This window comes from Emydura macquarii, unplaced genomic scaffold (assembly GCF_026122565.2).
Source record: "Emydura macquarii macquarii isolate MOO-44397 ecotype Brisbane River unplaced genomic scaffold, CSIRO-AGI_Emac_v2 contig_968, whole genome shotgun sequence".
In the NCBI taxonomy this organism is placed as follows: Eukaryota; Metazoa; Chordata; order Testudines; family Chelidae; genus Emydura; species Emydura macquarii.
The window spans coordinates 10,913,984-10,927,723 of record NW_027131105.1 but is presented as its reverse complement, the minus strand read 5'-3'; the positions used below and the strand labels follow the sequence as shown (position 1 = coordinate 10,927,723).

The following is a 13,740-nucleotide window of genomic DNA, read 5'->3' as shown; positions in this document are numbered from 1 at the left end:
TTTTGTGTTATCTGCAAACTTTATCAGTGATGATCATGTATTTTCTTCCAGATCATTAATAAAAATATTCATTAGCATAAGTCCAAGAACAGATCCCACTGGGATCCCACTAGAAACACACCTGCTTGATGATTCCTCGTTTACAGTTACATTTTGACCCTAACAGTTAGCCACTTTTAAATCCACTTAATGTGCATTAAACTTATGAATTTGTTCCCCCTTTTGGTTTGAAAAAGCCTGAATTTGTTAATCATTGTGACATAGTGCAGGTCTCACCATTTCTCATGGGAATGGGTTGAGAAGTTTGGCATTATTGGAAGAGGAAGTTTATTGTTGTTGAAATTATTTGGGGCAAGTATTTTTCTAGTCTGCGTATTTTGTGTCATTAAATAACATAAAAACACATGGATGAAATGGAATAGAAGTATCAAAGGGAGTGAAATAAATAAAGTCCAATATCACCCACCTTCAATTAAGCCGTTGCCATTTTGCATGTCTGTGAGTTCTTTACTTGTAATATTCCTTTAAAAACAAACAAACAAAAGCAAAAGAAGAAAGGAGGTGGGGAAATAATGCCTTATCTTGTACTGCAAAATGCATGCCTAAGAAAAGTGTCAAGAGATTGTTTAGGGTAGTGTGGAATGCACTTCATCATCATGGTAGTTAAAGATCCCACTGGGATTTGAAACCTACTAACATCCAGTAACTTTAGAGCAGACAGGTGGTATGGAGATGAGGGAAATATAGTTGTAGCCTCAGGCAAATACTCAACTTATGCAGCTGTTTCATGCATTCTGGCAACATGACTCAGTTAAAATCAAATAACACTCTCTTTGCCAATATTTCTTTACCTGCATATGAAACCAGTTGTCCTTCGTTTAACAAAAACATGATAATTCAAAGAGCATTAAAAAAAGTACCGTTTCTCACACAGAATTTATATCTTGCAGCTGTACAGTAATCCAAGTGAACTGGAGTAGAGTTTCACTTTATCAGCCAATCATAACTTTAAACTGTTTTTACAATTCATCTTACAATTTTTAAAGCCAGATTTAAGTCTGTATGTGAAAAATAGTCCACATGATGCATGAAACCATAGATTAGTCAGTATGTATTTAAGGTAGTACTTCAGTAACAACAGAAAAATGACTTTAGAGAATTTACAGATTAAAATATGAATGAGGCATTTGGAACTTGTATCAGTGTTGTCAGTACTGTATCTGAAAATAGTAGCTTAAGAATATACTTAATTTACTTATATAGGGCCAAATTCCTGGCCTTGCATTAAAAGCAGCATGCTCAGTATGTTAGTCTGCTGCAAAACCTGGCTCCCCACCAGCATAACCATTCCTGAGGACAGTTAAGCATCATGTGGAAGAGTGGGTGATGTGTCTGTGATTGGTACCCAGGCAGCTGTCTGGGAGTGGGTGAAGCTCTGCAGATGAGCTTTCTGCTCTGTGGCCATCTGACCCCATACCTTGGTCACTTTTCTCCTAGTGAGAGTCCTACTGCATAGGAATCAAAAGACATGGATGGGTCTCTAAATTTAAAGAAAGAAAAGTAGTAGCCACACAGCCAGTGTAAGGGTGCTAAGTGGGGAGCCATGTCCACCCCCATGATGAAGGCCAGTTTCTTGGATTTTGCTCCATGCTGACAGCTCAATCACATATCTCTGCTAGGAAAGCCATGTCTTGGTCCCTGTGGCCCATTTATCTGTCTGTCTGGCACATCAGGCAAGGAGGAGCCTCCTCACCTCCGCAAGTGAATTTCTGGGAGACAACGTACATGCTCAGTACCCTCTTGACATCATCGTCCATAGCCTAGGTACTACTCTGCCCTGGGCTTGTGTGGGGAGTTGATTAGTCTCAGAAGTATTTCACACCAAAGGAGGCAGGAGAATCTTAGGATTTGTTTAGGCCTTTGAGTCTACAAAACCCTCCTACTCTGTGCAGCTCTGGCAGGCTCCAGGGTGAAGGGGCTCATTGGGCCAGGATTTGAATTATAAGAGGCAGAAAATTATTAGAATTATTTTGGGGTGTTAATAAACTACAAAAAAGTCCAACTTTTTACACCAACAATACTTTTTTGTGCAGCTTCGTTCTGCTCTGCTTTATTAGTCTTTTATTCTTTTAAAGCATGTGCTAAGCTATTTTAATATTTAAAATGGGCTTTTCAAAATTTGTTATTTCTCAAGTAAAAGTGGTAGTTGTAAAGTAAAAGATGCTGGACTGACAGAATTGAAGACTGACAAGATCTCCAATAGATTTAGCATGAGCAGCAGCCTTAGAAGTACAGTCACATATTTCAACAGCAGTGCACATTAAGAGTGACTTAGAAAGGACAACCCTATGAGTGAGAGGGTAAATCAAGCTCCGTTTTTTCTGCTGAACATGATAGAAAATTGATATTAGTTGATACTAATTGATACTAGTTATGATATTTGTCTATTATTCTTTCTCTCATCAAACTGTAAAGCACATTACTTTTCAATATTTTTATTGCCAATCACTTTTTTTACTAGTGCATTCTACTGTGTTTTATAAAAGTTACTTTCTGCAGTAACAGTGTTTTTTGGGAAAAAATCATGAATACTTAAATACTTTAAACAGGTTTTTCAACTTAACAATTCTGTTATAATTATTCATCAAACTAGCCTTGGCTCCATGGTTTTAAAGTTATCAAAGTTTACTGTGTTGTGAAAAATATGTTTTACATTGTTTGGACATGCTTGTCATAAGTTTCTCAGTATATCATTATCCTATAAAACCTCCCACTGGCAAGTCTGCAGGAGAAAAATAGCGTAAACTATAGAAGACTTAATGGCAGCTTCCTGCCAATTTTCATTCTTGAATCAACAGCATTTGTTTTTTGCTTTTGTAAAAATGTGCACAATTTAATATTTCAAATAAATTTGTTAGTTTTATTTATCAGCCCAGTGTAACAGATATCCACATTTCCTACACTTCCCTGTTTTTTCCCCCTTTTGATTGCATGATATCTGTGATTCTGGTCATACCAACACTGAGTGTTTGTGCACGTAATTTATATACCTAAAACCAAACATCACTAAAAAACTGAAAGCTTTTAATATCTTTCTTCTGGACAGTTATGTTTAGTTTTGAGTTGAATTATGTGGTAAGAACAGCGGTATTCGTCTCTTTGCTTTGTTTCTTCACAGTTTTCAAATTCTAGTTATAGTTTGCATGGGCCTATCTATGGTATTTTTCTTCAGGTCTGTGTTAGGAAATATTAGCATCATAATTATTTTTATTTGGCAAGTGAATTTTACATGCAGATTGGATAATTAAGGATAGTGAGACAAATTCTGCTTTTAGTTACTGCTTTGGTTCAACTGTGCCAAAGTCAAAAAAGATAAATGATAGCAGAATGTGTCCCACTGAGTTCAAAGGGTATAAACTGCTTTTCTTTCCTGACCTGGGTCCTATCTAGGTTAACAGGTTTTGTTGCCCTCAAAAAATCTTTGTGGACTAAAGGGCTGAATAATCTTTTCTATATGCAGGAAAACTTAACAGGATTCACAATGGGAAAATCTTATATCTTCCTGGGCCTCTTGTTGGCAGCTTGTCTACTAACTAAAGTAAAAGAGAGAAATGAATGTGACAACTCTGATAAGGAAGACAGATATCCTGGAGAAGTAGATACTGCTCTTTTTTATTTTCGTTTGCTTGCAGTCAGGGTGATTTAATATCATATACTTTAGTTAAATGCTTTTGTACTATTACAACCATATTAAACAATAAACGAATAAACATTGACATGTATCACTGTGAGTTTATACCGGCAAGAGTTACTCTTTTGAAGGGGCTAATCTTATTCCCCCTTCAAGGTGGAGTATTGCATAATGTTACACTATGTTAAGATGTATCTTGAGTCACACTATAGATATTTGTAATGCAGACAGTAGGATGCTAGTTATTCAAACAGATTGTCTAAATTTGTCTGGATAATTGGGAGTTTGTATAATTAGGAGTCATGGTCAGACAGGAAGACAGGTTACCAGTTCATTATATACAGTGAGGAAGTTTGGATAACTAGTTCATAGTGTGAATGTTTAGTTTTTCTGTTAACTAAATCTATTATGTATAGGATGACATATATTTATTTTCTGTGCCTGTATATAAAGCTTCTTTAATATTCCACTATCACTTGCATTTACAGAACAGATGGTTTATTATTAGCCATTGCCTTTGTTCTTGTACAGTGAACTTTAAAAAATAGTAGTACCAACTCCAAAATGATAATCTCTACACAATGTCAATTTGTTGCCATAAGAGGATTGTAGTGCTCTAATTATGGGTAACAATTGTATCTCTTTCTACTTTTTAATCACAATTTTTTAAAAAAGAGTTAAACATGCAAAGATAATAAAAAAGGTACATTAGTGTCCAGAATTCTGTCCCAGTGTAACATTTTGATATATAAAGAACAACAAATAATCAGTAGAAATCACAGTATCCCTACTACCTGATCATCATGTTAGAAGTTCACTGGTCCACATGGTAATAAATATAACAAGTACCAAATCACTACTGAGTTATATCCAGTACAAGACAAAGATGCATCTAGACAAACAGATAAGCAAGAAATCAGACCAAGAAATACATTTCCATCTTCTGTGTCCTATTAATCTGTGTATAAAAAAAATGTGTATTTTGACACTTCCAAGTTTAGCATGCAGAACTGGACTGTCTGTCCCGCTAGGAATTCTGCAGCTTCTATACAGCCTTTACTAATCCTGTCACTTTCTGCAGTGTTATTGCACTGGTTGATTCCACTGGAAGAGGAAGATCCACATCCATGGAGGAGTAGGCAGGATTTGCCCCTTCATCTGAGGTTTAATGGTACAAAAGACATTGCAGAGGCCTTCTATATTTAGGTGAATTGTAGCTATCGTGAATCAGTAAGGAAGGCAAGCAGTCCCTGTGGTTCACTTCTCTCTAAATTACTACCATCCAGCTATGTGTTGTCTTTGTTGTCTGTGATTTTTTCCCCTGTTAGTGTTTGAATGATTGAGATTTTAATTTATGAAATAGTGAAATCTCCCACTGCAGAGATTTTACTTTGTGGAGGAGTTTCCAATGGAATTCTCCTTGCTCAGGGAAAGGAATTTAGGGGTGGAGGTAGATGTGTGCATGCAGAAGTGATTTTGAAGGTCTTATGCGTGTACCAAGAAACTGGAGAAATTAGATATATGGAAATAGAAATTGGTGGTCTTCCAGGCAATATGGGATCTAAAAGTGCTAAATCCTTTAATAAATAAACCTTGGTTCAGACTGGAATGTCTTGGCTTGATCTTAAAGATGATATTATGAGGGACTTATAGCAGTTGACTAGCCTCAAAGATAATTATCTGCACATTCCAGTCTTGTTCTGCCATCAGCAGTGCCTGAGGTCTAAATGAAGCAAATGTTATTTCCACTACAAGTATATTTTATTTAGACTAGCCTCAGACCAAGGATTTTATATAAACTGTGCTCCTCACTGGAAATACATGAAGAAAAAATATTTTAATATCTGCAAAACCTGCTTGTCATTGCACCTTATTTACATGTTGTTAACACACTATCCATAATTTCAGCAATCCTTGGCATTCTTCTAACCAGGCCGTCAAATGGTGGGAAAGTACCTTCAGCTTGTGAGCCAGTATTAATAGTTACTGTTTTCACTGACATTCTGTGGATGACAGTATATGTTTTTACAATTCTCTACTGAACATTTGAGGGTCGGATCCCTCAGAACACCCTCAGAACATGTTAATATAGCTTTGTGGATTTGGCTTGTAATGTGTATCAGATGCTCAGCAAATTTAATTTATAGTAGCATGTAGTATGTATTGGAGCTAATTTGAAGATCGAACAACCCATCTGATACAGTACTTATAAGTATTAACAGTACTGTTAAGTATTAACAGAATCATATTTTAGTATGATTTAGTATTTTAGCCTGGAGATGGGTGGAAAACTTTTTTATTTTTAAAAATTGCTTAGCTGATACATGTGGGTTTTATTTACTTGTAGACAATGCCTATGAATTTTTTAGGCTTCATCATTAGGAATTGTTCTGTCTGTATTTCCTGAAAGGTAGAGAGAGAGAGAGAACTGATGCTTTAAAATAATTAATTAACCATTACTTCATTTAGTATTCCTCGTAATAATAGTAATGATGATGTCCATGGTTGTGTTCATATGGAGATGATATGGGTATTCTGGGTCCAGAACCCATTATTGTGTGATCTAGTTGGAACTTAAGTACATAAAAGGATATTTAAACACATCAGTACCAATTTAAGTATCATTATGTGAGATATGGATGCCCTTTTAAGTTACTCATGTTGAATAAATGTCTATGTATTTTTGTTTGAAACAGACCAAATAATCTCATCTTGTAGATTTGAACATTTTCTATTTATACCCTTCTGCTTCAGTACCTCCTTTAGGGAAAGAAAAGAAAAACTCAAGTGAGTAGTAAAACTTAAATCCTGCTGATTATGGTGATTAAAAATGCCATGATATTTTTGAGCAATTTGAGGTGGTTTTGCCAATGTCCTGACCAAATTCTGCCTTGTTGGATGTATTCTGTCTATCTCAAAAATCCTGTTGTGAATCTATTTTAGGGTTTCATACTGCCACCCATTATCATCAGTATCTGAATACCTTCCATGTAAAATTTACTGTCGTAATAAAGTCTTTAGGGAATTTCATTTTCTCTGGCTTTTATTTCATTTGTCCAGACTGGGACTATATCTATTTCAATTTCCCTTTAAGTTCCAATAATAGAAATTGCTTTTCACATTCAACCCAAAAAGGTTCCATTTCAGTTGTGCATGAGAGATTCATATATATATACTATATATATATATATATATATATATATATATATATATATATAAATGATAGAAAATACATTCTTATTTCATTCTATAGGACTCTCTCGTAAGGGGTTATGATTATTTTGTCATCCTGAAAATATATATTATGTGTGTGTGTATATATATATATATATAATCTGAAATGCAGTAAGGGAAACTTCAGGATGAAAATAATCATAACCCCTTACGAGAGAGTCCTATAGAATGAAATAAGAATGTATTTTCTATCATTTTAGCCCACCCCATAGAATTGTACTGCTTGAATGTAATTCTGTTATGTTTTATAAAGTGACATAAGTGGTTATGGGTTATATTGTTCATGCACCTTATGACCCTCAGTCCTTTAAGAGATGGATTTGTGAGTACTGTATTTCTCCCAGATGGGACAGGTGAAGCATCTGACTGGAGGGACCACATCAGTGTGAAGAATCATGTTGTTAGAGAGTCAGATTACTTCCTGTGAGAAGTCTATAAAAAGAATCTTGAATGGAATCTGATGAAGACCAGGGATTTGAAGAGATCTGGTGTGGATCACTTCATAGCAGTTAGTGGAAAAGCTGTGGCCAGAATGGGACGAGGAGAGCTCCATGTGCATACAGAACTGGGGAAGGAGTCCAGCAACAAGATTAGCAGAAGGCCCTGGAAAAGGTCCATGTCCTTATCTTAGATATAACCATGAAGTGCTGAGGAAGGGCCAGATAGGAGCTGGGGGAGCCAAAAAGCAAGGGTAAAGAGCTAAATATGTTTGCTTTAAATAATCCATAAATCAGACCCTAGAGAGGAGATCTTAATTTGGAATGTCAGCTGTATGGTAAGTGCAGAAGGCAGGGTGCAAAAGGAAGGGAAACTGAGGCTCTGAGAAACCTCAGTGGGATAGATTCATTGTCTGTGTTACATGTGGTGTCAGAGTTGGCATCCCTGGAAGGGAAGAGAGAATGTAGGATATCCTGCGCTTACTATCACAGTGGGCAACAGTAGCTTGAGCAACAGAAGGAGACAGAGGTTATATTACCATAGTGTCTATATGGCCCCATAGTTCGGACACAGGGGTGTGAATTGCATTGCTTACTAGCATACTGAGCTCTAACTGCCCCATGTGGGTGCTGGTGCAAACTAAAAGATACCTAGTTCATGTTAATGTAGTCCTCTTTCAAGATGGATTGTGTTAACACAAAGTAGGAATCTTTTAGTCCATGGCTGCAGGGTCTACGTGGGGAAGTTACAGCATGGTTGGTTGAGATCCTGTTTTCATGAATGTAAACACACTGCTTGTTTACTTTCTAGGTGCCGGATAAAGGGAATGTTGTCTTTGCCTTCTACTTACTCCCTAAAGTTAATTGTTTGTACAGTATTAACTACCTATAACTTGTTTTTCCTTTGTGCTCATCCCTGTTGACTTTACATCTCTGTGATAACTTCGTATGTAAATGGGCATCTATAGTGTTAGCTTACTATACTTAATTTATATCTGACTGAGATGTGAATAAACACCTTTAAATACCTCTTATCTGACAGAAGATGTGTTTCTTCACTTCTTCTAGTGACTCATACTTTGATACAGACTCTGAGAACATATTTTCAGTATATATACATAACTCCATACATAGTAACTGTACATACATTTCACAACAATGTTAATGACCAATGTGACCTCAGCTCTCATTTAAGACCTCGTATGATATTCCTTGGCGAACTAGAATGTACAGACCAGAATCCGGACATTCCCGTAATCCCCTTAGCAGCTGGCATCAAGGGGTACTTGGATCACAATAATTACTTCAAAATTTCCCATGTAAAGGTATTCAGGTACTTTCATGCCATCAAATATTCATGTTCCTCAGTATCTTTAGTCATTACACAAAGTGTGAGCATCTTGTAATTTATTTACAAAAACTACCTGTTTGCAATAACACTTACACAGACAGTATAATGATTCCCTTCTGCTTTTGAAACTATTCTATGAGAGAAGCATTTCTAATTTTAATTACATATCAGGATTATGGATTAAATGCAGCTGGGGAAGTAGCTTTGTGCAGAATAACCGAACAAGTGTGCTAAGAATCAACTTCTGGCAAGAAAACTCCTAATTTGCCTCCTCTCCCTGAAGTTGACCTGGTGGATGAAATAGTAGATGTGTGTATGATTCTAGGCATGCCTTCTCCAAAGATCAACATTTGTACACACTTTAGTCACCTTTTATATGCAGTGCTATTGACATTAACCAGAGAGGCCAGACTGACAGCGCTGTACTTTAACACCACCTAAAGAGTTGCTCTGCTGTACTTGCACAGTTTATCTAAAGAGACGCAACACAAAAATCACATAGCCTAATTGTTTTCAATCTAAAAGAGTTCTCATCCGGATACATTCAGTTACCTTACAGGATACTTATCTGTTTAAATACACATAAATTTGATAGCAAATATAGTTACTATAATATATATTTTAAATAATTTTGGAAATATTAGGGCTGTATAATTTGTGAACATACATACATCAGATTTGATTCTGCTCTCACTTATGCCAGTGTAGATCAGATTTAATACTACTTATAGAATTGGAGTTACATGGTGTCCAACTAGTGTAACTTAGAGCAGGATATGGCCCATTAGCTTTTTCCTATCTCATTACAGCTATCATGAACATGTTCAAATGAGGCTGACTGGAAAAAGGAGAGGAAACACAATAAGATTAAGTAAAGAATTACTTTTCAAATTAATTCAAACTTCAAAGAACATACTTTTTTTAAAAGTGAGAAGTGAAATTATAGGCAAATGCTTTTATGTAAATATAATATGTTGTGCATACATGAGCCCTGATTGAGGAAAGAATCCCTACCAGGACAGCACTGAAGCATATTCTTAAATTGGGGATATAGTGCATGCAGTAGCATTAGAGAATATCAATACACTTTACAAATGTAAGCAAGGATAGTGTTAATACCTATTTTACAAATTTAAAATTGAGGCCTAGAGATGTTAAGATCAAAGCTTTCCAAAGTGTCCACTGATTATTCCTGTCAGAGGTCTCGACCTGTATCCATGGCAGTAAATGGACAGATCTTGTTGACTTTATTGAGTGTTGGGTGGAGCCTCCAGTGAGATAGGGCTTGTTGACATGGTGAAAATTATCAGCATAACTATGGTGGCACAATGGTCCCCATGTGGAGACTTTTATTTCAGCATAAGAATGCCTTTTTCTGGTTGGGCTTATACCATTTTCAAAGTTACATAAGCTCAACCAGAAAAAAGACACTGCTGTATAGGGATAAGAGTGACCACATGAGGAACTATATTGGTATAACTATAGTGTTATAATTGCACTGTTATAGTTATGCAATTAAATTTCCCCTTGTAGACAAGCCCTTAATAGTAGAATAGGAAATACAATCCACCAGATCTCTTGACTTCCAGTCCTGTTCTCTAGCCACTAAACATACTGCCTCAGTAGGTAAATATATGCACATCTTTAATGTAAGTGCATGTGCATTCATTCTAGGCAAAATCATGTCCTCAGTTACCCCTGGGCTGCACAGTGATGGGAATGTAGTTGCATAGGTACAATGACAGCAGGTTTTATCTCACAGTGTTATGTGCAGTCTTGAACATTACATGATGATATTTTAAGATAAGTTTTCTTTTCTATATAGAAAACAAATAATGATATTCTGATTTATAATTATGTATTATTTAAAAATACAGTATATAATCAGGATGAATGTAAATAGATAAAAGTATGTTTGTTTCTGTTATGCTTATTTATGTTCAGTTTTTTAAGCGTTTGACATTTAGAATAACAAAAGGAATCTAAACTCAGATGTGCAGGATGAGAATACCTCTTAATTTGCCATGTATTCCTCAACAGCAGCAAAAAGATTCTTCTCCAAATTATTCCAAGTGTTTGACTGAAACACTGCTTATATTCCTCCAGCCTGAAAAATCGGCATCATCAATGTGAGCAGCCTTTAGCTGGCAGGCTGTAACTATAAATAAATATTTGGGGCTTCATTTTGATATTTAAAACGGTGTTAAAATTAAGTTTTACACTAATGTAACTTTTACTGATTACTGTTCTTGTTTTTTCCTGGTGTCCACATGATCAGAATCAGGCCATTGTCTAGTTTACCAAATGTCACAGCAGTAATCCACTGCTGTTGTAGTAATTTTTATTTAGGAGCAACTCCATTCTGTGCGCCGAGGATTCTGCCAATCTTCCCCAGGATTTCAGTTTTGCAGGAAGGTCAGAATTTTGGGAGTCTGCACCACAAAGTCCAGCTCCACAATGGCTCACTGCACACTTCCGTCTAGCTGAGACTTGAGAATGGTGAGGTGCCTGAGCTGGTGGATCTGCTACTATATGGGTCCATAGACCAGATATCTCATACAAGATGGGAGGCAGGCTCTGTGTAGAATACTCCAGTCCTGAGATGGCAATTGGACAAACTCTGAGTTGTGTGAGTAGGGTGGAAATGATTTCTGCTGTTATGCAGAATGTCTTTTAGGGGGCAGAGAGCTGGGTGGGGGAGCTAAAGAACACTGTATTTAATTCTAAAGGGGAGAGTAGATGAATACAAACTTTAAGTTCCATTTAAAAGATACACTGTGCCCATTATTGTCTCCTAAACAATGAGCCTGTTTAGAGTGATTTTTTTTTTACTGACTTACTCCAATATTTCCAAAACTATTAATTAAGTTTGGATATTGGGACATAATACATCACTGAATATCCGTATAATTTCTAGGCAAAATCATCACATTCAGTGCAACAGTGGATAATGTATCCAAGAAGCATAGTATTGTGTTTCTGTTTTTTAATTAACTCATGGGGTTAAAAATAAAACTCTCATCTCACAGCTGATCTGTTGTCTATATGAAGTGAACTCAATTCATTCTCCAGAACTGGGCTCAGTCCAGTTTCCAGAACCTTTATGGACAAGTTTCTAGAATTTAATAGAGATTAAATGAATAAGGTTCTGTGGAATTTAGTCTATTATAGAGTTTAATAAATAATTATATCTTCTCTGTTTTGTTAATTATCCTATATAATAATTTTATTTTAAATTCTGAATGTCAGTTAAAAATACCTAAAGGAAGGTCATACTTTTTAAATTAAAGTCTACAGGACTTTTACATAGGGATGGCAGGTGTCGCTGTCAAAAAGACACAACTGGCATATTTGTTGGCAAAACTCAGCTGGGAGGCCAATATATGAATATCAGGGAGACTGAACTACCTCTCATCGTTAGTAGTGGTCCTGGCAGAGCCATGTGGGGAATCTTTGCTGGTACCTGTCTTGTTCCTCTTTTGTAGTTAAATAGGCTTCAGCTTCTTGAGATGTCAGTCTAGTACATGTCATAAGCACTAAAAATACTTTTTTAAAAAGCCCACTTTACTCAATATGAAGCAATAATTATAAGGTTGAAATAATGGACTCATTTTTTTCAGCACTTGCTGTCAGTAGTATGACATCCCTTTGACAATTATTACTGTCTTCTTATTGAAAAATTAACTAACCAAATGGGGTGGCATTTTAAATGCTGTTGCTAATTTACATTTAAAAGTACATTTAAATTATACAGTACACATTTACTAAAAATGTGTATAATACCTTGCTGGTTGACATCTCTGGGGTGTAATTTCCTAGTCCCTTACATTGGTCATGCCATGATCAAATGACCCAAAATGAACATTAAATACCCTCCTGGAATCTAAGTAGCTTACTTCTAATTTTTGTTGTTGTTGTTAAATCATTCAAATAGTTTGCTCCAGAGCCTATGTATTACATTTTTAGAGGCTGATCATCCACTTCTCCTTTCCCCTTTTCCAGATGTCAAGGGGACTGTTTGTGTATGGATCATAGCCGTCCATGCAGAAAGGGGCAAGGTTAGCCACAGCATCACACTCACCTTCCCAAAACTTTGGGAATGATTCCCCTTCGTTTGGGAACCTTTGAAACAGAAGGTGGCAGGACCCAGAAGGGCTGTGGATGAGGGGCAGGCGGTCCTCTGTTGGGTCGAAAAAAGATAAAGGATAACGCAGTGTCCCCTTGTTTGCCCTGTAGAGTTTAGGGCTGGGTCTGTATTATCTTTTCTGCATCTGCTCCCTGTGGTAGGGAACCCACATTTAAGTGAGATTGTGGGGACAGCTGTGGCCAGGGGGAATTCCCATCGGGATGCACTTTTAGAGCCTTTGTGTGCGAAGAGCACTGGCCTCCCACTGCTCCCCCATCAGTGTGATGTGGTGTGGGCCCTGCTCTACAAAAGGACAAACTTTGCCTTCCCAACCCAAAGACACAACAATTTGGTAGTTGCTACATGACGAGAATCTTATGGAATCTTTCTCTTTGGCTAGTCCCTGGTCTTTACACTGGAAGGGGCTGTCTAGTTCCTGTTAATTCCATATTCACAGAATTGCAGATTGCTGAAGTCTACATAGAGTGTAGTTTGAACTCAGAAGAGTGAGAATTGCTCCCAGTTGATGTGGAGAAAGATAACTTTCCAAGAAAATTTCTAAGCCAGTTGATTCTCAGTTGAACAAATAGAACATCTTGTTTTTTTAGCTTTCTTGATTACCTCTTTTCACTAATTCTAACATTGTTGTATTTAGATTAAAATGGTAAATAAGATAATTGTACGTAAGCATAGTGGGATATATCAACATGTATTTTAGCATTTAAAATTCATAAATGGTCTGAATATACTAACAAAATATTACATTTTAAATGAGTAGGATCATTGTGCATACCGGTATGTGAAAAAAATCCATAAGGGTAAACCAAAACTCTTGTATTTATCAGTAATGTTGCTGTTAAAATGAAGTGCCAACCCTTTTAAGGTAATATTACTAATAATA

The 13,740-nt window shown here is 36.4% G+C and overlaps 1 protein-coding gene across 7 annotated transcripts in view; it reads left to right on the top strand.

Annotated features, from left to right (window-relative positions):
* The window catches only part of ERC2 (ELKS/RAB6-interacting/CAST family member 2), a 685,232-nt gene that overhangs the window by 429,797 nt on the left and 241,695 nt on the right, over positions 1–13,740 (top strand). Inside the window, exon 14 of one of the 7 annotated variants that reach the window (XM_067544471.1) lies at positions 3,521–3,740. The exons of the other annotated variants lie outside the window; for them this stretch is intronic. Coding sequence (XP_067400572.1) covers positions 3,521–3,706 — 186 coding nt within the window. The 3' untranslated portion in view covers positions 3,707–3,740. Of the gene's footprint in view, positions 1–3,520; positions 3,741–13,740 lie in introns of those variants that run through there. 7 annotated transcript variants of the gene reach the window in all.